Raw genomic sequence first — 26250 nt, 5'->3', positions numbered from 1 at the left:
TACAGGTGTCATCTCTGACATCTGTGTATCTAGCATGTGCATCTTCAGTTGAATGCTTAGGTGTTCATGCAGTCATCTGTTCTGGACACACAGACACTAACTGGGCAGGACAAGGAGCCCTGCTGTCCATGTGGTAGTCCATATGCAAGGTGCAAGTGAATGCATCTTTCTTTACAGAACACAAACCTAAGAAGCTGGCATACAGATCTTGGAAACCTAAGCATGACTGACTGCAACCCTACTGCTATTTAATAAATGTATAGGAGACAGTTACAAGGCAGCCTAGGTCAATGGTGGCTACTGTTGCCTCCCATAGCTCTTATAACATCTTAAAATCAAAGCTTAAAACCAAACCCTGAGGCCTCTTAAGAAGTCCCCACTTGAGTTTCTTGCCTGATCCTACCTTGCCCATCTGTACAAGAGCTTCTGCCTGGTGAAGAGTGCCAGTAGGTCATATTTTCCACCCTGTATTTAAACTTAATTTTGTCTTGCTTCTTTCCCATACTCTGTGCATTAGTATAGAGACAACTGAAACCACAAGTCATTCCCTCCAGCTATTTCCTTCTTATTTTTGTCTGCCCTTTAGCAGGTTTCCATAGCACAACCTCAGTTTCCTGTGCATCAATGAAGCTGTTACCCCCAGTACCAGGTGTTCCGTTGTCCTTTGTAATATTGTCTCCCTTCCCCTCAGGAGCTCTCTCAGGTTTGCGAGTCTCTGTAGCTTCCACAGCCACCTTGGTGTATTCTGAGATCTGTGACTGCTGTCCTTGCACCTCTGGGCCAGAATCAGTATTCAAATGAGAGATTGGAATCAATCTTACAGCTCCAGTGACACAACATGGCTTCTGTGTGTCACCTTCCTCCAGGGGTTCATCTCCTGCAATGGACAATCTTCCTCCTCCACTCTGCCCTGTCAAGAAGTTCCTAATGTTGCCTAGTACCTCGAAGTGTAGATAGGCTTCCTGAGAAGAGACAAACCAGGGACTTAAGGGGATCCTCCCCCCCCCCCATCCACACAAATCAGCAACCCACTATAAGCCCTAATTTGGTGGGGTAACCCATGAGATTACTATCATGTGGAGGGGGGGAGTACTGCTCCACCATCCTTCACACCCCGTCCTTCACTGTCCACACATTTGGGAGATGGTGTGGTCTGCTCTAAAAAGGATGTGACCCTGAATTTCCCCTGCCCTGTAGAAAAGCAATTGCAATTTGGCTTACAGCAATGAGGTGGGTAGTGATGAGAGCCTCCCACCTGGAAACACCTACCACCCATATATAGGAACAAGACATTACAAGGCATTGCAATTTGTCTCCTAGCTCACTTTAATTGATTATTCAGTAAACATTGTTTTCTTCTTTACCTGTGTATTCATGAGAACATATAGAACCTTTCTGGATCAAACCAAAGATCCACCAACATCCTGTTTTCAAGCGATAGCCCAATGTTTTCACTAAACCTACAGGTAAGGCATTAAGGTCATCCCTAGCTGTTTACCTCCTCAGCAACTTATACTGAAAGAAATAGTGCTTTCAAATATAGAGTGTCCACTGAACTGTCATTGATAGACCTATTAGCTATAAAAAGCATGTGGCAATAGCAGTGAATTTCATAACTGAATGATATGTTGTATGGAGAAATGCTTCTTGATCTGTACCGGACAGTACTTTTATGTACTGTCCATCAATAAAATTGAGTGACCTGGAGTTCTACTTTTGCCAGAGAGGAGAAAATGCACCAGTGTCCACTTTTTGCAAATAATGCATAATGTTATAAGGGTCTGTCATTTCCCTGTCATTTTTTTTTTCTAACTAAGAAGTTCTGAATATTTTACCATCTCCTTTCCTTTCAGAGAAATTGCTCAAATACCTTGATAATTACCCTTTTCTGAATCAATTTCTCTTATTTTAACTCTACAATGTCCTTACTAAGATGTAGATACCAAAGATATACACAATATTCCAAATACAGCCATACCATAGATTTATGTGCTGTGTTTTTACTTCTCTAATAATTTCAGAAACCAGATAACCACAACTGACTACCTCCAGATGGGTGACTCCTCAGACTAACAACCATTGCTCTTCCACATGTAGCTTACAGCAGGGATTGCAGTTGATTCTCCACAATATTTTGGATATTGCACCTTTTGTCTATCAGTGATGCAGCTTTCATGAATCAGGGAAGTCTAGTTTACCTGTGTGGCCATTTGAAGCTCACGCTCAATATAATCTTTGCAGTTGTTGTCATGTTATCATCTGGTTAATTTTCTTAATCAGCATTTTAATTAGCATCAGAATGCTTTTCTAGCTATAATTCTTTTTAAAAAAAGAAGTGAAACTGTGTTTATAGTGCTATAACACCTTTTAATGTTTAAAATGATCCCCCCCTAAAAAAAACCCCTGTTTGTTTTTTCATTACTATTTTAGTGCTGCTATTTTATAGAAAGCTGGTCTGCCTATGTGCTAAGGAAAGATGGAAGACTGACAGGAAAAATACAGGGCAATGTCATGGCACCAGGGCATCACGTGGATGCTGTTTAAAAATTGAGCGAATGAAGCATGGAAATTCCACACTAAATGCTTAAACTGTATCCAGATGAGGGTGCTATCTTGCAAATAAGTCATTCAGAGCCAAGAGTTAGATAATATTGCTGTAAATTGTTTTGGAGATTCTGAGCTTACATCAGAAGTTGAGTTAGCTGATGGTACTTCTGATTTTTTTTCCCCTTTTACATTATTGATATTTGTTCATGTTATTATTGTGTTTGTACTTAAGCATATTATAATGTAATTGTCATGGCCTTTGGCTATTATAGTAAGCTTATTGAATGCAGTGACGCATAGGGTGCCTCACACCATTTTTTTCATTCACCATGTTCTTTGTTATTTCACTGCTTGTCATCCACCCCAGTGAGTGCAGCTTGACAGAAAATTTCCTGGGTGTGGTTCTTTTCCTCCATTCAATCTGACACCACCACTAACCAGTTAATTTAGAGGATCAAAATGCAGAAATGTACAAGATCCATAATAATAAAAACAAACTGAGAACAGCTGTGAACTGGATTTGGCTGAATACTGAACTGAATCAGGCAGATCTGAGGCTTGTTGAAATCAGGTTGAGCCTCAAATTATTCCTGGTTGGGTCAATCTACCTGGAGTAATCCAGGGCTGTCAAGAGGCAGGGTGGTGGGTGGCAGGGGGAGGAGAAGGAGAGGCAGCCAGCCTCTGAAAAGAGCAGTGTGTTGCTGTTTGCAAGAGGGCTATATCTACAGATGGAAGAGAAACAAAAGAAACCTGATCTTGCCAGTGTTAGCCGACTTTGAATGCCAACATCTGAATCACTCCTTGAATGTGCAAAAGAAATGTGTGGTGAAAGTGGTCATGGTGAAATGTGAAGCAAATCAGAGGTCAAAGTGACTTGAAGACTTCTTTCCTAATCTACTCTGTCATGTAAACACTCAAGAACCCACTCAGTTTTTTGAAGGATGGTTTATTTCATTTTATATCATATGCTGCAAAAATTAACTGAGCTCAACAGTCTTGGTTCTCAAAAGCCTTTTCAGCACTGGGAGAGAAAAGAGAAATGGGTGTTTTAAAAATCTCTTGAATATCATCTTTTTCTCACATTGTCAGCTAGCAAAATGTCAGCTGAAAGTAAAGTCTAAATGTGGAATCAAGGCTTTCAGACTCTCTGTATCTGATTTCAGTCACATGCTCTCTTAGTGTGCCAGCACATCATTTTGTGTAAATGGACAAGGGTCTGGTCTGTACTCAAACTGAAGGCTGCCAAGAATAAACAGATGCTGTAGGATGATGACATGTTTTTTTTCACTCTGACTCAGTGTGATATCAATGCCTGGCATGATACTAGTAGGCACCAATATATTTATAGATCCAATATATTTATTTCCAGTGCAGAGTTTGGTGTGATCCTCTTTGCACGTATGGAGCTCCTGCACATGTAAAAGCTTCTTTATTGACTACAGTGTCCAGGATAGCTCCATCCTGTATAATGGGGGTGCACACTGGGGTCCCTAAATTACTGAGCTACTGGATCCACATGAATGACTGGTCAGTCTGGTGCAGTGCTTGGAGTGGGATGCTGGGGAAACCAAGGTTCAAATCTCCACCCTGCCATGAATTTCACTAGATGCCTCAGCCTAACATTCTTCACAGAAAAAGGCTTTTTGTAAGGATAACGTGGAGATAACCATGTACAGCACCTTGAGGTCTTTCAAGTCAATAATAAATAGCAATTAAATGATTATGTGCCATGAACTGGGAATATAGCCCCTGCTATCTCAAGTCACATGTATCTGACATAAACTTTACATAATTACCATCAACACTAGAGGTGCCAAACTGTTTTGGTACATAACAACACCCCCCCCCCCAAAAAAAAGTATCCTAGAAATATTTTATGAGTGTACTACCACTAAAATAGATGGGATTCATGTTTATTGTGAGGCTTTGATTCTACGGAGACAAGGAACAAAGAACAAATATGCATGTGTGTGGATTAAAAAATAAAACCAAACAAACAGTGGCATGTAATGTGGTCTTAGTTGATTGAAAAAGAACATAATACTCATCCTCAATAGATAGGATTTATAGGAATTTGGTTAATGGGATTTCCTCCTGCAGATGGAATTGTATCTTGCTGCTGTGCCTTCTACAAAATATTACCATATGTACTGCTTTCAGAAGTGAGATCACTGAGTGAGTGAATGAATGAATAAGAATTGATTGGATTATAGGTACAAAAACCATTTAAATTCTGACTCTGCTGGCCAGTGTTATCTCAAGTGAGGAAAGGCAGTCCACATTATCGGCTCCATTGGTTAGAGTATTGTCAAAGTTAAAAGAAAAGATCTTCAAAAGTATTTTTGCTGAGTACCTGCTTTATCAAATGCCCTTAAAGGTTAGAAAAAGTTATATGTTTAGCTCTTCTTTTGTACTATTTAGCAGTGTGAAGTGGTACATTCTGATATAGGTGTGGTGGTACCTACCCTTTGGAATTCCCTCCCCTTGAATATTAGATGGACTGCTGTCTTTTCAGCACCTATTGAATATCTTCCTCTTCCAGCAATCCTTTCCCAATCTGTATCTGTATTGGAAATGTTTTTAAGTTGTTTCATTGTTTTATCATTTTCACACTGCCCTGAACTCCTTTGGAAATAAAGGTAATATATAAAATCATACACACACACACACACACAGAGAGAGAGAGAGAGAGAGAGAGAGAGAGAGAGTCCCATAACAAACTGAAAATTTATTGATCATTTTCTGATAAAATTTCTGAGATAGTTTTCCCACACACACATACACACACTCCTAGAAAAAGGTGACTGCAGAATTCTCTCTGAATAATGACTGCTACGTTTTCATAGCAGTGTGAGGAGACAATGTATTATTTAGGAGTACTGAAGATAAAGGTATATGGGTTAGACCTAGGAATGAGTTAAGTTTTGTCCTATGGTAAATGAAACATGAGGTGAAACTGTATTTGATTAGACCTCAGAACTCTGCGAAGGTTATATTGTATGAAGGCCTGAATGCTAGCAGAAGCCGTGGTTACAGTTGCTAAGGAAGGAAACACCTTTGGCAGCTAGTAGTACTGAAAGTGAATGTCCCTGGTATTTATACTTATCAGGAGCATTAGAAAGGTTTAATCTGATTGGTGTTCTGAGAATCGCTTTTAAAACCCCTATTGATCCTTGAATAAAGGTCAGTAGAAGGGGGAACTGCAAGGTGGCCACTGGTCAGTAAAGACTAGAAAACTAGAAGAAGTTATTTTAAGAGCCTTTTGGAGCTGGGGTCATGGAGAGAAGGGCCTGAGGACGGAAGGCAGAAAGTTAAAGAAAACAGGAAGAGATAGGCAACAGAAAGCATAGTGTTCAAAAGCACAAGGCTGAGACAGAGAAGAAGACCCAGGCCTGAAGAACATCTAGAAGAGGAAGAACCAGAAGACAGCAGCTAGTAATAAAGAATTCCAGAAGAGATGGAAAGTGTTTTGTTGTTTAGTCGTTTAGTCGTGTCCGACTCTTCGTGACCCCATTGACCATAGCACGCCAGGCACTTCTGTCTTCCACTGCCTCCCACAGTTTGGCCAAACTCATGCTGGTAGCTTCAAGAACACTGTCCAACCATCTTGTCCTCTGTCTTCCCCTTCTCCTTGTGCCCTCCATCTTTCCCAACATCAGGGTCTTTTCCAGGGAGTCTTCTCTTCTCATGAGGTGGCCAAAGTATTGGAGCCTCAGCTTCACGATCTGTCCTTCCAGTGAGCACTCAGGGCTGATTTCCTTAAGAATGGAGAGGTTTGATCTTCTTGCAGTCCGTGGGACTCTCAAGAGTCTCCTCCAGCCCCATAATTCAAAAGCATCAATTCTTCGGCGATCAGCCTTCTTTATGGTCCAGCTCTCACTTCCATACATCACTACTGGAAAAACCATAGCTTTAACTATACGGACCTTTGTTGGCAAGGTGATGTCTCTGATCTCTATTAAATAAATCAGTTTCCATTACTGTATCTCCAAACATAGGATGCTGTGATTTATTCTAACTGTGGCTGGTTAATATGTGGTTGGTTTGAGCATGTTTTGTCTTAACTGATCACATTTAGACTAAACCACAGTTTCTTGAATGTAATAGGAAACTGAAACTTTCAATCTTTTCCTCTTGTATCTAAAAGAGGGAAGAAGGAAACAAGCAAATCTAAGGATTGAACTCATAATAATGTTTGTTGCATCTAAGCTAGGCTATTTTAGAACTACTTCTCTAAAGAATCAACCTGGTTTTTTCCAAATTAATTTTAGAATTTTTCACCAATTTTAAGAATTTTGAGAGTAATTTCAAGTTTGGCTTTTTTAAAATGCTCTCAATAAATTTATCATCTGAATTTCATTAGCCCATACTAGCCAAATTTGTTTTAATATTCAACGGTAATCTAATTTCACTTCTATTTTATTTATAACCATTATTTATGATCAAGAAAAGTTTTTCCATGCAAGGATAGAAGACTAAATAAATCAAATTTTTATTTATAATCAGCATGCCGAATGAAGCATCAGCTATAAATAAATTATACACTGCCTGTGTGTGTGTGTGGCTATTACAATGGTGCGTTTCCCAACAACTGTCTAAATTCTCTTCCAGAGAATCCCATCTATAATGGAGGTCCGATATAAGACCACCTGGAGGAAGATAAACATTGGTGATTAATAGTGAGAATTTTTCGCTTGAAATCAGACCTGTAAAGACAAAAGGAGGAAAAGTCTGAACTAGCGAGAGTTTAGCGCTCATTTTAAGCGATATGGCGATTGCAAGAACACCTCTGGACCGGCCACCTTTTTGGGAGGGACTAGCTGGAAGTGATATCAGTTCAAAGCCATTTATGTGTGTGTGGCTATTACAATGGTGCGTTTCCCAACAACTGTCTAAAAGTCTAGAGCAAGAAAATTCTAGCTTTAGATTTCCTGGTTTCAATAGCCAGATAAGCACATGCTCCAGAGGAAAAAGAAGCTCACCTTTCGGGAGGTGCAGTAGTTCACTGGCGGAGCACAGACTTTGATGAATCTTAGATGAATGTGCATAAAGTTTGAGGGTCAATCTCTAGGAACAGCAGTTAAAATACAAACACACCCAGAAAGAAAATTTGGAGAAGAGTCCTTGCCCAAGAGCTTGGGAAACCATTGCCACTCACAAGAGTTGCAAGAAAACAGTTCAGAACATAAGAGTAGCCTGCTGGATCAGGCCAATGGCCCATCTGGCATCCTGTTCTCACAGTGGCCAACCAGATGCCAAATGGGAAACCTGCAAGCAGAATTCAAGCATAGGAGCTCTCTTCCCTCTTGTGGTTACCAGCAACTGGTATTCAGAAGCATTATTGCCTTCAACTGTGGTGGCAGAAGAGAATCATCATGGTTTGCAGTCATCAATAACTCTCCATGAATTTGTGTAATGCTCTTTTAAAGCCGTCTCGGTTGGTGGCCATTTCTGCCTCCAGTGTTTAACTATGTGTTGATCCAGTAGCTTCATGCAACTTTCATATAAGGGACGGAAGGGGAGAGCTCTTGGTAAATTTTTATTGTTATATCATAGTTTAGAATGCACCACATGAACAATGTTTTTTAAAACTCTACTGTGAGCTTCATTTATAGGGGGAAAAAAAACCCTTAGCATAATTTAATATAGTGCAGAAAGTAAGTGCATTCATAATCTTAATAAAGATCTCTGTGTAATAAATAGGAAATGAATTAGTGATTCTTCTTTTGGTGGTGCAGGTGCTCACAGCCCCACTTTCCTTCCTATTCCTGGTTACCCATATGCTTCCTGTACTTCATACCACTTCTCTCCAGAAAATTAAAACTAACATATTTATTGTTTCATTGATTGTTTGTTTATTCATTCATTCATTCATTTTATTGTTTTATCATTATTTATTGTATTAAATTTGTATACCGCCCTTCATCTGAAGATCATAGGGTGGTTCACAACATAAAAATACAAAATGAGAACACAAAATACATCATAAAACAAAAGCAAAAACAAACCATTAGCCCCCCCCCAATGCTATTTTATTTATTAAATTACTCATCTGTTGAATGGGCTACAGTAAATATAGCCCCCCACCACAGTCCAAGAATTCCCAAGTCACTAGTGCCTGTGAGTTATAACCTTTGTGAAATAACATCAATTCTTTGTTACTGTCTGGATGTTTTAACAATTGAAATGCAGATACCAAGAAAATATTTTTTATGTATTCTAAATTTATGGGGCCTTCAAAGTCAGTCTTCCTTTTATTGTCTCTTTTCAGTTCAGAAATGACTTGAACCGACAACAAAAAAAGGAGCTGACAGCAGTTTTTTTTAGATAGCCACTTTATAGCTACACACTTTGCAACTATATGATAGGGCAACCTATGTTGCCTTGAATACAGAATTAGCTTGTTGATATGTGCAGCTACAGACTGAGGAGCAGATGCAGTAAGTCTAATTCTAACTTATTTACATAAAATCTCTAAAAGGACATGTTATTCCATGGTGCCATATCTATAGCATCTAATAAATTTTCCATCTTGTTCCATTAAGCCAATCTTATTGTCTCTGCTAATTTGATTTTTAAGAGGAAAATGACATCATTGCTCACCCAGAAAGCAGCTGATTGCCAAGATACAGATTTTAGGCTGTAGAGTTGTGCTAATCTTACATGGGGAAGTGGAATGAATGGGGGGGGAGGCATTTTCACCTCCAGATTACCATGCTTCATGCTTTCCCTTGTAAAATTCACATGAGACTAATTCTCCTCACTGGAACAAAGTTGTCTGAGAATATTAAGCACTCCTACAGAGCACCCCTCTGCTTCACTAGATATCATGACTCATTTGGGTGTATTATCCCTGATCTCTGACAAGTAAAGATATACAGGCCAAACCAGCCTGTAGTGAAGCAGGTTCTGTGGTGGTTTGACACTGGTGCATTGTTTGCTGAATGGTGAGCAACTGTGTGGCTGAGTGGAGGGACTCAATGAAAATCTGAACTGTGATGGCAAAAGAACTCATGTAGAGGACTGAATAAGGGAATCAGAAAATTTTATGAAAAGGAATTGGATTTCCCAGCCACTTCTACATATGTAATATTTAATTTCTATTATTATTTATTTAGTTTTCATCAAAGCTTTATTAGACTTCAGGCTGCAATAGATTTGTCTTCCAAGAAACTGTTCTAATCTCAAACCTTTCCTGAAGCCGTAGGCTTGAAAAATAAACGAGGATTAATTTGGTTTACATAATTTAACTACACTATTATAAACTTAAAAATTATTATAAACTTAAAAATGGAAAGTGTAATGCTGGTGGTCAACAAAAGAGGTTTAAAGACTGTCTCAAGGCAAATTTTTAAAAATGTAGTATAAACACCAACAATTGGGAAACACTTGCCTGCGAGCTCTCCAATTGGAGAACAGCCTTTACCAAAGGCTTTGAAGACACTTGAACTCAGGATGCAAGGGAGAAATGTGCTAAGAGGAAGGGACACTTGGAAAATCCACACCATGATCACCTGCCGCCAGGAAACCAATGTCCCCATTGTGGAAGGACGTGTGGATCCAGAATTGGCCTCCACAGTCACTTACGGACTCATTGTTAAAACCGTGTTTATGGAAGACAATCGTACTCGGCTATGAGTGATCGCCAAAGAAGAAGATATAATTGAATTAAAACAGCTGGTATAATAGACACTGACTTGTGATAATCTGGATGCTTTTGGCTATTTAAAATGGACTTGCAATCCTATACATGTTTCATCAGAAGTAAGCCCCATTAAGTTCACTAAGACTTGAAAGCAGTATAGTGCTACTGTCCCGCTTGTGGGCTTGCCATACATATCTGCTTGGCCACTTGGACGCTAGACTATATGGGTCTTTGGTCTGATCTAGCAAGGTCTTATGTACTAAAACTTGCATAGAATTCTAACCTTTGTAAATGGGATCATTTTGCGGGTCAACGTGGGTTAAGAACAGTGCTGGTACATGGTTGTCATGCACAATTTGCACCATGTGGAGAATTGTGTGAAAACCCGTTGAAGTTCAGTATTTGTTATGTGAACTTGCATGTGTGTGCTTTGGTATTCTTCCACCAATCTGATCAGATTTATTCATTCTACCAATCAGATTTGTAGTAGGGGAATCTTGGGTATAAGGGGCAAAGTGATGTATTTACTTCAACATTATGTACCTTCTATATATCTCCCGCCCTATCTACAAGATTAAAAAAAAAGTTGTATGTTTGTCTACCCATATTCTTCATGTCAGCTATTAATAAAGGAAACTAGCTGTTTCTTTAAAAATTCATGTGGCTATTAATATTCTTTAGGCAGTACTTACTGATGGTGTAGTTGAAGGGGGGCGTTGTTTTAAATTAGCCTCACTAACCTGTCACTCACCAGATATTTTAGCTGTGTCTGGTATCATTTGAGAGATAAGATGCTACTAACAGAACCACAAAAACTACTTCCCTTTTCAAGTGCATAAATAACAGTTAGGGGCAAGCAATCACCTGCAGGTATAGAAAATCTATTAGGTTTGAATTGAGTGCTCTTGTCTCATTAGAGAGCTATTCATTAGGATTCACAGATATGAATGCAATTTTGCTTTGGATATCGTGTTGATAATGAAGTATGAGTAAGGACATGAATAATGTGCCCCGATACTGTATTTCAGGACTCTTTCCCAAGGAAAGTTTGAATGAAGTGATGGTGTGATTTGATAGGAATTAGTAAGTATTTAACTAAAGTACAAATAACAGAAGACGACTGTGGGGAGGGGGGGGGGAGAGAAGGGGGAGAAATGCTATTCCTTCCTCCCCGGAAAAGCATTCTGGTTTAAGAAAAGCTGCAAGCTTTAATAATCAGTGAAAGAGAGAACACGAATGCCAGGATTTGGAAGAGATTTGCAGATGCACTGCTCTCTGAGGCAGAAAGAAGGCTCATTAAATGCAGGAGGCTGCTGTGTCTCATTGTGTGTTTGCACTAAGGTATAGGTTTGCCAGGCTGACGTATCAGATAAAGTCAGAGTGGTTACCACACCAGCAGTGTAGCAGCTGCATAATAAATGATGGAGAGAATCATGTTAGGCATGCCCACCTAACCTAACTTGAATCATGCGAAAGGGAAGCTATTGGAATTCAAATAGACTTTCTAGTTCCCAGCAGTCGGCAGCAATAGAATGCTTTCAGGAAGATGACAGATGCAGGGGAAAGATGCTGTTTTGCACTATCTTGATTTGTTACCGCAGCCAACTTATTGGCATGATGGAGTGACGAGAAAAGCAGCTGGCATGGAAGGTAGGATGATCAAAGCCTTTGCATTGTCGTGAATGTCATTAGAAACTGACCATGACAAAGCATATGTTAGAATGAGCCTCTGTTGATAATGGCAGAGGATTTGTTGCTCAGGTCTTGAAACTCTCTGAAAACAGTGTTGCTTCTGCAAAATGGATTTTTGAATTGCATTTCTGCTTGCATTACGTCTTTTGTGCTTGCTTCTCACCTCAGGGAGCCACTTGCCTGAAAGATATTGTTATGAAAGGGTAAGGTTAGGGAACAAAGTGTTTTCGAAGTCTGGGGAAGCCCAGGTAAGGGGAAAGAAGCAACCCAGAAACCTCAATTGTTTCATATGGTTTAGTTGCATGGTCTTTGACTTTGAAATGCTGGCATATACATAGAGCTTGAGGAAATGAAGCTGCATATTTTGAACATTCTGAAATAGCAAATAGTATTGCAGATTCTGTTTTTGTAGTTTGCTTTGCCAACAGGGTTTCATCCTCCCCTTTTTAGTTCTTGCTGTGTGCTCACTTGTGTATTATTATTATAAAGAGGAAATTCATGTATATCTCCTGCAGGGTCTTTCAACAACTCTAGCATCTGTTTCAGCTACTGAACTGTATTCACGTTTTGCCAACTTGATGTCTGCCCAGCTGGGTCTATCATTTCTCGCATGATTACTGTTCTTAATTTCTCTGTATCAGCTTGTTTCAGATATAATTTTGAAAACTGCTAATGAGAAATGACGGCAAATGTGAAATCATTTGAAATGGAATATATGGGTGTTTTTCATTGCTGTTTTTTTAACACAGAGGATATTCCAAATAATTATCTTCCAGTCTGTAATGTTCATTATTCAGTTGCTGGATTGTTGTTTTGTTAGCATAGGTGAGCAATAAGCCAAAGTTTCAGGTGACTTTGTTAGAAAGTTTTGAGTTTATGTGAAAAAACAGTCTCTCAGCTCCATGTATCATTTCCCTTCACCCCTCTTCCCTCATTCCTAGTGAGCAATATTATAGCAACATGCATGATTCATCCTGATCACCTGTACAAGGTTGAGTCTTGCTGTTTATACCTTATTGGGAAAGAATGATTAATTAATTGCCAGTTTCCTGCTTTGTGGAAATAATGTTTGCTCACATTAAAAAGTAAGCTTATTAAAAAGTGGGCTGAAATAAACTCTGTAATAATAAGAATACCTAAGTTAGATAAAATGTATATGTGAGTTTGTTAGACATTTGCAATCTGATATCTCATCAGCTAACACCTCAGTACTTTCATTTAAATATCATATCTGTATGTTCGTGCTAACGTCAAGTTCAGTGATTGGCTGCAAACATGATTGATGTTTTAAATGGCATCTGAATATACTTTTGTATAGATAAAGGGAGCAGCTTGATATTAAAGTGGTGTTATTCTAAAACCAGGCAAAAATTAGTAACTTGGTATTTGCCAGGTACAAATTATGACGACAAACTTGGTTTTAGCCATTTTGAGCATTTCAGCTTATTTCCTTGAATTTAAAGATGTGAATTTTAAAGTGCACAGAAAAAATATAAAGGTTGTTAATTTTCAGTATACAAACTTGTTCAGCGATTGAACTAATAATATCCTAATAAAATTCAAATGCTCTTTAGGCAGGCTTGAATATCTCTAAGGATGCAGCAGGTGTATTCTCTTTCCTTGCGCCTATTTTCCAAATTCATAGCATTTTCTTTCAAGTTGCTAAAGTGCATGCTTCTGATTTTGCTTTTGTAAAGATAATAGAAGGCTGTCGCCATCTAATTGAAAATAGTGATTTTATAGTTTGCTTACATTTTGTCAAGAAGTGTGTGAACTTTGGACTGCATTATTACAACACTAGGTGGAGCTAGCAGTTGATTATATACAAAATACAGCATCAAAGGCTTGGGTTAAGCTGCCTAATGTGCAAGCTGATTTCTATAAAAATAATGGTAATAATTTTTCAAAAACCCTGTCAAGCTTGAAGTCAAACCTTCAAGTCATGAAATGCTAAAGTTGCTGGAGTTTGAAGGAAATAGACTTCAGCTAGTCCAGACACTGTCCTGCTTAATGAGTGCCATGCGAGGTAATGCTGCAAACATGGGCACAGGTAGAGGGATCAGAACAAGCAAATGGGAATGAAGGCATAAAATAAGCAGCTTTTTAGTATACAATTTATCTCATTTGTATCCTCTGTTGTTTCAAGGAACAATAATGTATCCCTCCCTATTTTCAAAATATTGGATTACATAAATATTTTAGACTTTCTCTGAAATATGTTGTTGAAATGAAAAACTTAGATTAAATGAATGATTTTTTTTCTTGGGGGGGGGGGAGAATGATTACTGGCATTTTATAATGCACAAGGGAAAGTAGGCTAGAACTGCATGCAAAGTTAACATCCATTTGGTTTTTCCAGTACTTTTGGCAGTGAAATGGTAAGATGGAGAATCGCTGATCCTGTGCACATTTATGTGAAAATGAGTGCCAATGGGATTTACTCCCAAAGAAGGATGCAAGAGATTTAGCTTTAATAGGAATGGAAAGGGAGAGACAGATGATCATCTATAGTCTCACTGTGTTTCACAACATTGGAGAGTGTTGATAAATCAAGAGACCTGGTTAGTACTACCCTGGCTCCATACCTTGAGAAAAATAACATCCTGGTAGAATCACTAGTTGAAAATAGGTTGAGTTTTATGTTGCCTTTGAATTGGGCTTGTATTGTCTCTGGATTCATTAACACACAACTGGCCAGTACTATCTAAGTCATAATTTTTACTGCTCTTTATTAACCAACCTGTAGAGGCCCAGCAAAAAGAGCTGTGGAATTTCAACAGAAGGAGGAAGAGCAGAGCAAGGAAGAAGTACAAACACAGCTAAGCCTCTGTGACAGGAGGGAAAGTAATAGGGTGCATGAAAACTGCAAAGGCAAGGTAGCTGAACAAATAAAGTCCAATTATAACGATTAGATGCTATTTATTATTCTTTATTATTTGTAGAATGGTAGTGCCTATACTGATAATTTTATTATGCCTCTATTTTTATAGTGCTACATCTCTGCAGAATTATTGAATATCTAGGTTTATCTGATTTAAGTGGCAAGTAATATATACCAAAAAATAAATAAATGCAAAAGCTGGTAAGCATCCAAAACGAATCCTAAACAAAGGAAATGATATCGCAAGATGCCGACAAAATGAGGATTTTGTTTTTTAAAACAATAGCTCAGCAAGTTTCAGCCTGTGGTTGTTAAGGCCTTCCTCATGGTCAACATGAAAAAGAAGCCTTCAAAGATCTCTTCTTACTGTATCACTTGTTTGCACTTACTGGCAACATTATACGATTGATGTATACAATTGACAGATATCTGCAGGCTTGCCACAATGGGAGTTTGACATGTCTCAGGACACCCGGTTGAGGAAGGCTGCTGAATACAAAGAGCAGATTTATTTATTTATTTATTTTTACAGAATTCTTAACTTTGCTAAGGAAATTCAGTCCCAGACCCAGAACTGAAACTCTCTTAGCCCTTCTTTGGGCACGGTTATCCTTTCTCTTAGCAATGGATTTACTTTGAAGAAGTTGGTAATGATGGAAGACCATCTTGTATCTCTCATCCCACCCACCTCTTAAGGTTTGGTTAGGGAACTGTGGAAGATGTATTTTTTGAGCTTAAACTGTCTCTGAAGATCAAGAATGTTGGGGCTGTATTGGGGCATAAGGAGTTGCCTTAAATGAAGTTAGACCATTGGTCCATTTAGCTTTTTATTTTCAACACTTAACCTGCAATGGCTGCTCATAGTTTCAAACAGTATGTTTCCAACCCTTTCCAACCCTACCAGACATTTGAAGGCAGCCCTGTTTAGGGAAGCTTTTAATATTTGATGAATTATGTATTTTAATATTTTGCTGGAAGCTGCCCAGAGCGGCTGGGGAAACCCAGCCAGATGGGCGGGGTATAAAAAATAAATTACTAGTACTGCTAATACTACTACTACCTGGAGATGCCAGGGATTGAACCGGAGACCTTTAGCATGCTAAGCATGAGTTCTACCACTGAGCTATGGTGCTTCCCTAAAACTGACTCTCCCTCTTACCCTTTAGCAGAAGGGATGCTGGAGCACGAGTTTGTGAGTGACTGATGTTCTTAAATGTACTTTTTAACACGGGTCAGTGATTAAGAGTAGAGGGACAAATGGAAGTGGTCAAGCACAGGTAGAGGATTTTTTTTTAAATAACTTTTTATTGGTTTTTTCAACACAGATTTAAAAACAAAACAAGACACAGTACATAAACAAACAAAACATATAAACATGTATAATTTCAAACCTCATTTTCATAGACCTTACTTCCCAGACTTCCCCTTACCTCCCCTTTTCTGCATCCCTATTTTAAGATTTTTCCAACAACTCCTCACACCAATTGTCTAATTACTTTTTTTTTTTTAGCTTCTTCTCATACTTAATCAATTGTAGCTATAATTCAATATTTTCTTTTCCCTTGACATTTTAGCACTCTTCAGTTTTACAACAGTTCTTAAGATATACTTTAAATTTCTTCCGATCTTCTTCCACCGTCTCTTTTTCTTGGTCACGGATTCTGCCGGTCATCTCCGCAAGTCCCATATAGTCAATCACCTTCGTCTGTCATTCTTCCAGTGTGGGTAGTTCTTGTGTCTTCCAATACTTTGCTAAGAGAATCCTTGCTGCTGTGGTGGCATACATAAAAAACGTCCTGTCCTTCTTAGGCACCAGTTGGCCGACTATGCCCAGGAGAAATGCCTCTGGTTTCTTATGAAAAGTACATTTAAGCACCTTCTTAATTTTGTTATAGATCATTTCCCAGAAGGCTTTAATCCTCGGGCAAGTCCACCAAAGGTGATAGAAGGTACCTTCAGTCTCATTACATTTCCAACATTTGTTATTGGGCAAATGATAAATTTTTGCAAGCTTGACTGGGGTCATGTACCACCTGTAAATCATTTTCATAATATTTTCTCTTAAGGCATTACATGCCGTAAATTTTATGCCGGTGGTCCATAACTGTTCCCAGTCAGCAAACATAATATCATGACCAATGTCTTGTGCCCACTTAATCATAGTTGGTTTAACTGTCTCATCTAGTGTATTCCATTTCAACAGCAGGTTATACATTCTTGACAAATTCTTAGTATTGGGTTCTAACAGTTCTGTTTCTAATTTTGATCTCTCCACCTGGAAGCCAATTTTCCTGTCTTGTTTGAACACTTCCATTATTTGATAGTAATGAAGCCAATCTCGTACCTTGGACTTCATTTTCTCCAAATTCTGTAATTTGATTTTTCCACTCTCTTGCTCCACTATTTCACAATATTTTGGCCATTTCGATTCCATATTAAGTTTTTTCACCTCCTTAGCTTCCATTGGTGACAACCACCTAGGGGTTTTATTTTCCAGCAAATCTTTATATCGAATCCAAACATTATATAGTGCTTTCCTGACAATATGGTTTTTAAATCCTTTATGAGTTTTTACCTTGTCATACCATATATATGCATGCCAACCGAATCTGTTATCAAACCCTTCCAAATCCAAAATGTCTGTATTCTCAAGAAGTAGCCAGTCTTTCAACCAGCAGAAAGCTGCCGATTCATAGTACAATTTTAAGTCCGGCAGGGCAAACCCCCCTCTATGTTTTGCATCAGTTAATATTTTAAATTTTATTCTGGGCTTTTTGCCCTGCCAGACAAATTTAGATATATCTTTCTGCCACTTCTTGAAACAGTCCATTCTATCCACAATCTGTAATGTTTGGAACAGGAATAACATTCTAGGCAATACATTCATCTTAATTACAGCAATTCGGCCTAACAAGGAGTCTCAAACTTGACCATATTTCTAGATCTTTCTTTATCTCCAACATTTATCATAGTTATCTTTAAATAAGTTCACATTCTTAGATGTCATGTTAATCCCCAAATATTTCACTTTCTCACAGGTAGAGGAATTAGAAAAGGAACCTTAGGAGACAGGAAGCAAAACTGTGAACACAAAAGCTATAACTGCAAGCAGCACTGAACCCAGTTGTTTTTTGTCCTGTTTCTGATTTAAAAGGTAAAGGTAAAGGGACCCCTGACCATTAGGTCCACTCGTGGCCGACTCTGGGGTTGCGGCGCTCATCTCACTTTATCGGCCAAGGGAGCTGGCGTACAGCTTCCGGGTCATGTGGCCAGCATGACTTAGCTGCTTCTGGAGAACCAGAGCAGTGCATGGAAACACCATTTACCTTCCCGCCGGAGTGGTACCTATTTATCTACTTGCACTTTGATGTGCTTTCGAACTGCTAGGTTGGCAGGAGCAGGGACCGAGCAACGGGAGCTCACCCTGTCACAGGGATTCGAACTGCTGACCTTCTGATCAGCCAGTCCTAGGCTCTGTGGTTTAACCCACAGCGCCCCCGCATCCCTGTTTCTGATTTAGAAGTGGGAAAATTGGTTTTTGGAGAGAAAAGGGAAAAACAGAGAAATCATATGTCATTTTACATGATATGTTAGCAGTTAATATATTAAAAGAGGCTCGTAGGAGGGTATTCCACAGTTTGAGAACCACTACCCTACATTAACACCTGACAGAAGTTAATGTGTCCTAATGATTGTATGGAACCAGATTTAGATGCAATGGTGGTCTGCTCTTGTCTACTCTTTCTTTGCTGCTCCTGTTGCATAGAAGAAATCTGGGTTTTGTTTGACAGGACTACCAGCCAAAGTATGTGTGAAAACATGACAAGCTGGTTAGAAATGATGGGCTACTTTGAAAAGTATACTGCTTACTCCCTGAAGGAGCACAATTATATTTGTCAGTTAACATTTACTGAGATGCATGCTAGCTCGTGTGAAGAATTTTCTCCTTTTTTTTTTTTTTACAATAAAACCTATTTTAATTAGCTCATTTGAGTCCCTCTGTCTTAATGAGAAATCATTGAGGAGGGAAAATCATTTGAGAGAGGCAATTATGGACGAAACAGAGTTTGTGAAAGCCTTTTGAATGAGGGAGAGAGAGAGAAAGACTAACATCCAGTAAAAATGCTGAGAGAATAAACTGACCAGATTCTGAAAGACTCAAATGAATAGTACTGGGAATCCAAAAGAGGATGATCAAAAACGACTTGAGCCTTGAAATCAAAATGTACTGCCACAGAAGTGAAAGTATCCTGATTCACATTATTGAGACTTCAGTCATTAATATTTTATATAACATCTGGCTTTTCTTTACCCTCAAAGTGTTGCAAACACTGTTCTTGATGTCTGAATTACTAGGATATTAAAATCCTGTTACTATTGTTGGGCAGTACTGTATAAGCAAACAAGTGCAAGTCAGTTCCAAAGTTACTTTTAGGGTAATAATCTTCAAACCTCGGACATCTGATATAGTTATTTCAAGCTTTTGAGCATCTGTACTTGCCATTATCACCTGCATTAAGATACTCTTTAGAAGCACCTCCAGCTGTGTGAAAAGAATCACTTTTCCATGAGTTGATCTACATGAGTTGATCTTTGGCCAAGGCACAGTCTGACCCCCTCCTTTGGTAATCCTCATAGAACTCTAGCCCAATGGTTGCCATTAATTTGATTCTGATTTGATTTTAAAATGAATTGATATTAGAATGCTGTGTTACTTTTATTGTTGTTAGCCGCTCTGAGCCTGGCTTCGACTGGGGAGGGCAGGATATGAATAAATTATTATTATTATTATTATTATTATTATTATTATTAATTAGGGGTTGCATCTGAATAGCACACAAGCCCTGTTTAGGTATCATCAGTGCTTTTTTCTGGGTGTACTCCGGATTTGCAGTACCAACACCATTATTCTAGAAGAAAAACACTGGGTATTATAAATAGGGACCATGCTCAATAGCCCACCTCCCACATTATAAATGCCAAATAGCATCCACACATACAACATGAACATTTTCAAGGAGTGAGCCTTTGCATGGGTAGCTGTACATGCAAAGGCTTCTGTTTGTCCTGGATTCCGCTGGTAGATTGGGTTCCCGATTGTAACAAAGCCTTTTCATGTAACATCTATGTGCAAAAGCAGCCTCCTTGCAGTTGTTTCCGCTGTGCATGCAAACAGTATGGAGAAGGGCTAATCACTGTTTGTGATGTCAAAGGCAGGGCTACTCAGCCCGCCCCAGTCCCTATTCTCATGTTTGCCTTAATCGAGAGTGCTGCAGTGTCTAAAGAGGGCTAGACATGTGGGCAGTTGTGTGTTGAATTGAATCCAGGGAATCAGTGGTGCCCCACTTTCCAGGTCCATGGAGAAAACCGCACATGATCAAGCTCACTCAAATTGTTGCATCATTCAGATGCTGCCCTAGCAGCATGGGTTCAGTTCATGAAATAGCAATGCTTCCATTATGGGTGGAAGGCTGGGGGCCCTTATTAAAACTAAGAAGGCCCACCTCCTGAGCACTTGGTTTTAGCCAAGTCATGCCTGTCTATTGCATAGTGGGGGGTTCACCTAATGATTCCCACTTCCACAATGGGGCTTTTCCTCTTTAGCCCCTCAAATTGGCTCTGAGGGGGCTGGGAGAATCCCCCAGAACAATGTGGAGGGAAAGTGGGACCATTCCATCTGTTTGTAATAGTGCCCTGTTGAATTCAAATGTGGAACCACCTCCCCACCTACATTCAGAAGTTTTAAAGTCCCATGAGTTTTCTAATGGGGTTTTCAGTTAGAAGAGTTATAGGCAACATGAGACTCACCTCCTGTATCTGTTCAGCCCATAAGCTGATTTAGAGAGTGTACAAATTTTCAGGGCAGTGTCTTGGCACCTGTGGCCTACTTCTGATTTAAGATATATTCTGAAACACATCCTTTTAGGTTTCTGCCCTAGTTTCCTGAACCTCATTAATTTTTTTAAAAGGAAACTTTAGGAAATTGGGGGGGGGGGGCTTATTTCAGTTCTATAGCTGACTGAAGAATAGGTATTTGAGGATAAATAGAGTGTGTTTAATTCTGCCACCCACCCAATTTAGATTTGAGACATCCTATCATGCTTGAATGATGTCTGGGAGAGAATGAGTCAAAAGATATTTATGGAAACATAACAGAGCCTTCCCCCATACAGCTGAAGGAATTCAGTTACTCCAGACCCGCTGCAGGAATGAATTCTTAATGTCCACTAGAGACGTGTGTTCTTTCATGAGATGAGTGACATTTTTTTTTATTTTTCAACATGACACTTAGCTGCTGTGAGTTTTATCTTTCTTTTTTATCTTATTCACACAGAGAGATATATGCCAATAATATATATATCAAAATCTCATAGATAGATTAGAAATATGAAGTTTAAAAACACACAAATCTAATGGGTTATTTAAATAGCATCTGAATAGCAAATATTTTTTCATACGACACCTTTCCAACATTCTATACATTTCTGAATGTACTAGTGATATGCATTTTAATTCTCTGATTTCATAGGACATTAGAAATAGATTATATGTATGTGTATCAAAGTAATCTGCCAAATTACCTCTATCTGCCCCCTCAAACCCTGATATATGCATGTATGTGATGTGGCCAGGCATAATAACTGTTTGATTCTTCATGGAATCAAAGAATACCTTGTAAGAATCTCATACTAATTCTTATTTTTGTACTAAGCAAACACATGGTAGCATGCAAATTTCTATTTTTCATTTTCCTTCATTAAGGAGTTCTCTGCTAAGATCTTTAATTCATGATAAACTATAAGTAACAATAAATGTAATATTTGATTCTAAAAGGTTTTTATAGTCAATTGTATAATCTAGAGAGCAATGCATTGCCCATTTTGTCCAATTAGTCTCTTATAGGCATTCTAGTCACATGTAGAAGCAATATGCAGACAGGCAGAGCAGGGAGTGAGCTTGCCAAACTCTGCCCTCCACTGCCCATCCCACGCCACTCACAGAGAGTGATGGGTGTGGTGGCAGAGGGCAGAACGCTGCATTCTCACCCCGGTTTGTGTGCTTCTTTCACATGAAAATCAAGTGCCTTAAGATGGCTATAGATTTCTCAAATTACATTTGTAGTTCTCAATATGTCAGGTCCTAATTTAATATTTACCAAATTCCTAAACAGGAAAAAACAGAAGCAGATGAGGTCTCTCTGTAGTACACAATTGTATGTTGATACAAAAATATATTATTCTACAGTGTCCAGCTATGTTTTACAGCATGTCAGGTTAGGGTAGTTAACGCAACAGCACCATATTGGATATAACATGGTCATGGACAGACTTTGGTCTTTCAAATTTCAGCAGCACCCTGTGTGAGGCCAAAATTCAGTGCCCCCCCTGCCTTTCTGCTCAATTCACTACATCATAGTTGCAATCACCTGCAGCACCTCCTAGGCTCGGCATCCAGTGTGGCAAAAACGGTAACACTGCCCTAAATCCACTGCCCTAAAACTGCCTTTGTCATGACAATATAAAGTAAGGCAGCAGCTCTGCTTTTACTGCAGAATACCTAATGTGTACATAAAGGTGGTCACTGAAGCATAATCGTTTTGATGTAGGTATTCCTATTGGCCAGAGCCATTTTGTGGGGTTATATCAACCATTGTTTTTCAGGTTGTCACTTGTTTCTGGTTGTTGGAATACTTTCATTGTTGTTATATTGCACAAACTCACACTATACTTATGAAGTGCTACTGAGTTTCCAGCAGTGAAATTTCTCACATTCTATACTTCTAAGGGCAAAAGATGTGAAGGTATTATAGGTTCTATATTTGTCTTGTAATTATTCATTGAAGGGGTTGAGGGCGGGTGAGGTAACAGTTAGCTAGTAAACAATAAAGGTAAAAGTCAGGTATCTGCAGTAAATCAAAGAGATATCTTTCTTTAGGTAAAAATATATTTTTTTATTTCTTACGCACTCACAAAGAAAGACATCTTTTTTCTGTGTGTGCGCGCGCACATTTCAAATGAGTCTCAGCTTGACTTTCCCATGGTAGATGCATTCAGCTTGGAGCTAAGAAAATGAAGATTGAAGCTTTCAAGAAGTCAGATCCTTGTAATCCTATTTGCATCAATTTAACAGTACAGGTCTGAAGTTTGATATTAAAATAAACATTGTTAACCTTGGGGAGTAACCAGTGTGGGATGTCACTGATTAAACCTTGCATCACAGCATCCTGGGAGAGGAAGGGAAAGATGAGGAAATCATATATATAAAAGAGATGTTGGATTCTTGTGTATAATAGTTTACTGGGGGAAAAAATATGCAAATGATGCCCCCTGCAGAAGGAGATGGTAAAGCAACAAGCTTTTCACAAACCAGAGAGATCTTATAAGAAGTTAACACCTAGCACTGAGGTCTTCCAGAACATAATTTGTTATTTGTGCTTATATATATAGATGAGGGAGACTGAGGGAATGGTGCAAAGTATACGGGCCTGAGCATAAGTATGGGCCTGAGGCTGCCTAGGAGCACATTTACCGGTATATCCCTCAGAGCAACTCCAATGAAGGGTAAAAAAATAATACCTGGCTTTTGAAACTAGAGCCCTGTGGCCACAAAACTAATACAGTTCTCACTTTGGATGTGTATAGTACTGCAGTCATCAGTAAAAGAGGATCTGAGATGGAAACATGTTTTTTTCTTTTCTTTTAATGGATAGTGACCTGTAGAGTGATGCAAAGGTGAAAAAAGGATTCTGTATAAAATTTGATCAGGGACAACTTGTTATACAGGTTCAGTCTTCACAGTACTCTGAGGTATAGGAAGCCTCTTCTACTAACTTTACTTATGATTAACTGGTATGAGAGAACCTGCTGTATCTTACATTCTCCTTTTAAGTGTGGTGGTGTTTTGAGCATCAGAACACGGTGGTTCCAAAGTTATTACAAAGCCATTATCAATAAATTCCTTGAATCGTGTGCCAGTTCCTGGAATAACACATCAATAGAACAGTATCCTTTTGCAATATTGTCCTAAACTATGTGTTGCTCCAGTCCTAGCAGAATCAGGCTACTACTGGCAGATGCTCTCTCTCCAAAACGTATTCTTATGGGCCACAATATCCTGTTATTCAAAGCTTTCCTGGAGATCTGTCCACCTACAATAAATGTCAGTTCATTAACCACTTTGAGAAGCTTTAGTTTAAAATGACAGGTCATTTAAAAATAACTGAAAAAACTGGTAAAAAAAGAGAAAGATTGTCTTAGCCCAGGGGTCAGCAAACTTACCTCTCCTCGGGCCAGTGTCTCCAGCGCCGATTGCGCGGCGGGCCGGAGGGCACATGCTATTTCCGGCGCACTTCTGGGTCGGAGGAGCACCGGAAATAGCTTGTGTTCATGTGCACGGGCCTCTTTTGACCCGGAAATAATTCTTGCACATGCACACAAGCTATTTCCGGTGTTCCTCCGACCCAAAAGTGAGCAGCAGCGCAGCACAGCACCAGTAAGAGCGGATGGCAGCAACAGGCGGCGAGGGTATCCATGGGCCAGATAAACGAGTTCCCTTGGGCCTTATCCAGCCTGCGGGCCTTAGTTTGGGGACCACTGTCTTAGCCATATGAAGGTCGGATAGAGACTGGGAATTCAGGAGTGCTGTAACTGTGTGGGGGAGCTGTGGGCAAAGAGGTAGTAGACATGTTCAGACATTCAGAGAAGAGACTATGGGGCTTGAGTATCTGAAATGTTGTTGTCTGAGTGCGCTGCCTGAGCACATTCAGGAACATAGCCCTACCTGCCAAGTTGCAGTTGATTCATTAAATTTCTTACCCACCCTTCACCATGGATAGGTTACAATGATTTAAAAATATTGAAAAAGTCAAAACAACTTACAGCCAAGAGAACAGAGTGAGTCCTAAAATATATAGCTCAGGTGTCTTAAGGCCAAGGTAGAAAGGTTGATGGATGACCCAGTACTTCCCACTGGTCACAGAGGTGAGAACCATGAAGTTTGTTCTTAATCACCACTCACAAAAACCGAGATGCATCTCCATACTTACAGGAAGTGCACTGTAGACTTCATAATGTATATAAACAGCAGGAGCAACCCCCTTAGCACCAAAATAATTCAATTGCTACTTAACACTTTCTGAAGAAGTAGGTTTTTAGTGCTAGCAAAATAAATTGCACAAACCCAAATAATAGACTGTTCCACATCTTGAATTATTCAAGGATTTCCTCTGCTTCAAAATAACCATTTTTAAATGCTCAGCTCCTTGCTATTTGATTTAACCTTAACTTGGGCCCCCTGGAGCCTGGTAAACTTGGAGAGCTTTCCTCCTTTTACTGGATTCTAAATTAACTGTAGTCACTCAGGAAAAAGACCTGAACATTATCATGTACAATTCAATAAAAGTGCCTATGGTTTGAAAACGTTGGGATGCATGTGGAACAGAATAACAAATCACACTGAAGAGAAATGTAATGCTATTAGTATTACTTGAATCAATAATAAGCTTCTTCCTGGAATGCAGGGTTTAGTTTTGCTCAGCTTATCTTAAAAGACCTATTCCTGAATTATGAAAGATACAAAGAGAGGCAAGAAGCATAACTGGCTATAAACAGTTTTGAGAGTTTTATATCGCAGGGGAAATGATCAAAAGGGGTTGACACAGGTGCATGTTATGTAAACAGAGAAATGGTCCTTAAAATGTTATTTTCTATATTTATAGTGCTATTTTGCTCTTTTGCTTTATGCTGTCATCAATAGTCACTAGTGTTAGGCACAATGAAAACAAAACTATACAGAGAGGGGTGGATCCAGACTTGTGATCAGCCAGTTTCTGCTTAAGGGGTCAGGGATGTGATTTTTGCCAATTCTTATCTAGAGAGCACTGATCCTTAGCATGAATCTTACTTACATATTCTGTTGGAAAATATTGGCTGATGAAGACTATTATGAAACAGTACAGTAGTATCATTCCATAGCACTGTTCTTTTTAGGCTTTTGAGACATCTTCCGCTGAAACTTTTGAAAGACTATTGAGAGACTTTACTTTTGAAACTTTTGAGATGTCTTCTGTTGAAACTTTTGAAAGACTATTGTGAGACTGTCCTTAGACATCTGTTTTGAACACATGGCTTGATGGTCCTTGCTACCACTCTGTTATATTGTACATATGAACTTTGATTGGCTTATTCCTATAATTTGAATGATATCATTATTCTATTATATATTCTCTACAAACAATTAGCCTAGGTGTTGTGTTTGTATTGTTGTAAAAATATGCTCCAGCAGGTTGGCAGACCTCCAGAACAGTGTGAGGGGTGGCACTGGTGTATGTGTGCAAAAATAGCTTCCCCACCTTCAGCAGGTAGTCTCTACTGGATCCTGGATCCTTCCACAAATGGAAAGAGGACTTCCACTCACAAGGGCAACCCTGTATCCAACCAAATTTCCTCCCTTTGCTTATTAATCTAAGGTTGCATATACTTTCACC

General features: G+C 39.1%; 1 protein-coding gene across 15 annotated transcripts in view; it reads left to right on the top strand.

The window, feature by feature from the left end:
* The window catches only part of DMD (dystrophin), a 991104-nt gene that overhangs the window by 62178 nt on the left and 902676 nt on the right, over nt 1-26250 (top strand). For 8 of the 15 annotated variants that reach the window (XM_083734087.1, XM_083734090.1, XM_083734084.1 and 5 more), the window contains exon 1: nt 11741-11842. The exons of 4 other annotated variants lie outside the window; for them this stretch is intronic. In XM_083734087.1, the coding sequence (XP_083590213.1) occupies nt 11746-11842 (97 nt within the window). In that variant the 5' untranslated portion in view covers nt 11741-11745. Of the gene's footprint in view, nt 1-11690; nt 11843-26250 lie in introns of those variants that run through there. 3 more of the 15 variants (XM_083734108.1, XM_083734103.1, XM_083734091.1) reach the window with 3 other exon arrangements.

The sequence above is a fragment of the Podarcis gaigeae genome (genome assembly GCF_964106915.1).
Source record: "Podarcis gaigeae genome assembly, chromosome: 4".
Taxonomy (NCBI): Eukaryota; Metazoa; Chordata; class Lepidosauria; order Squamata; family Lacertidae; genus Podarcis; species Podarcis gaigeae.
Note: the sequence above shows the minus strand (reverse complement) of the source record. Positions and strands in the feature narration are given on the sequence as shown.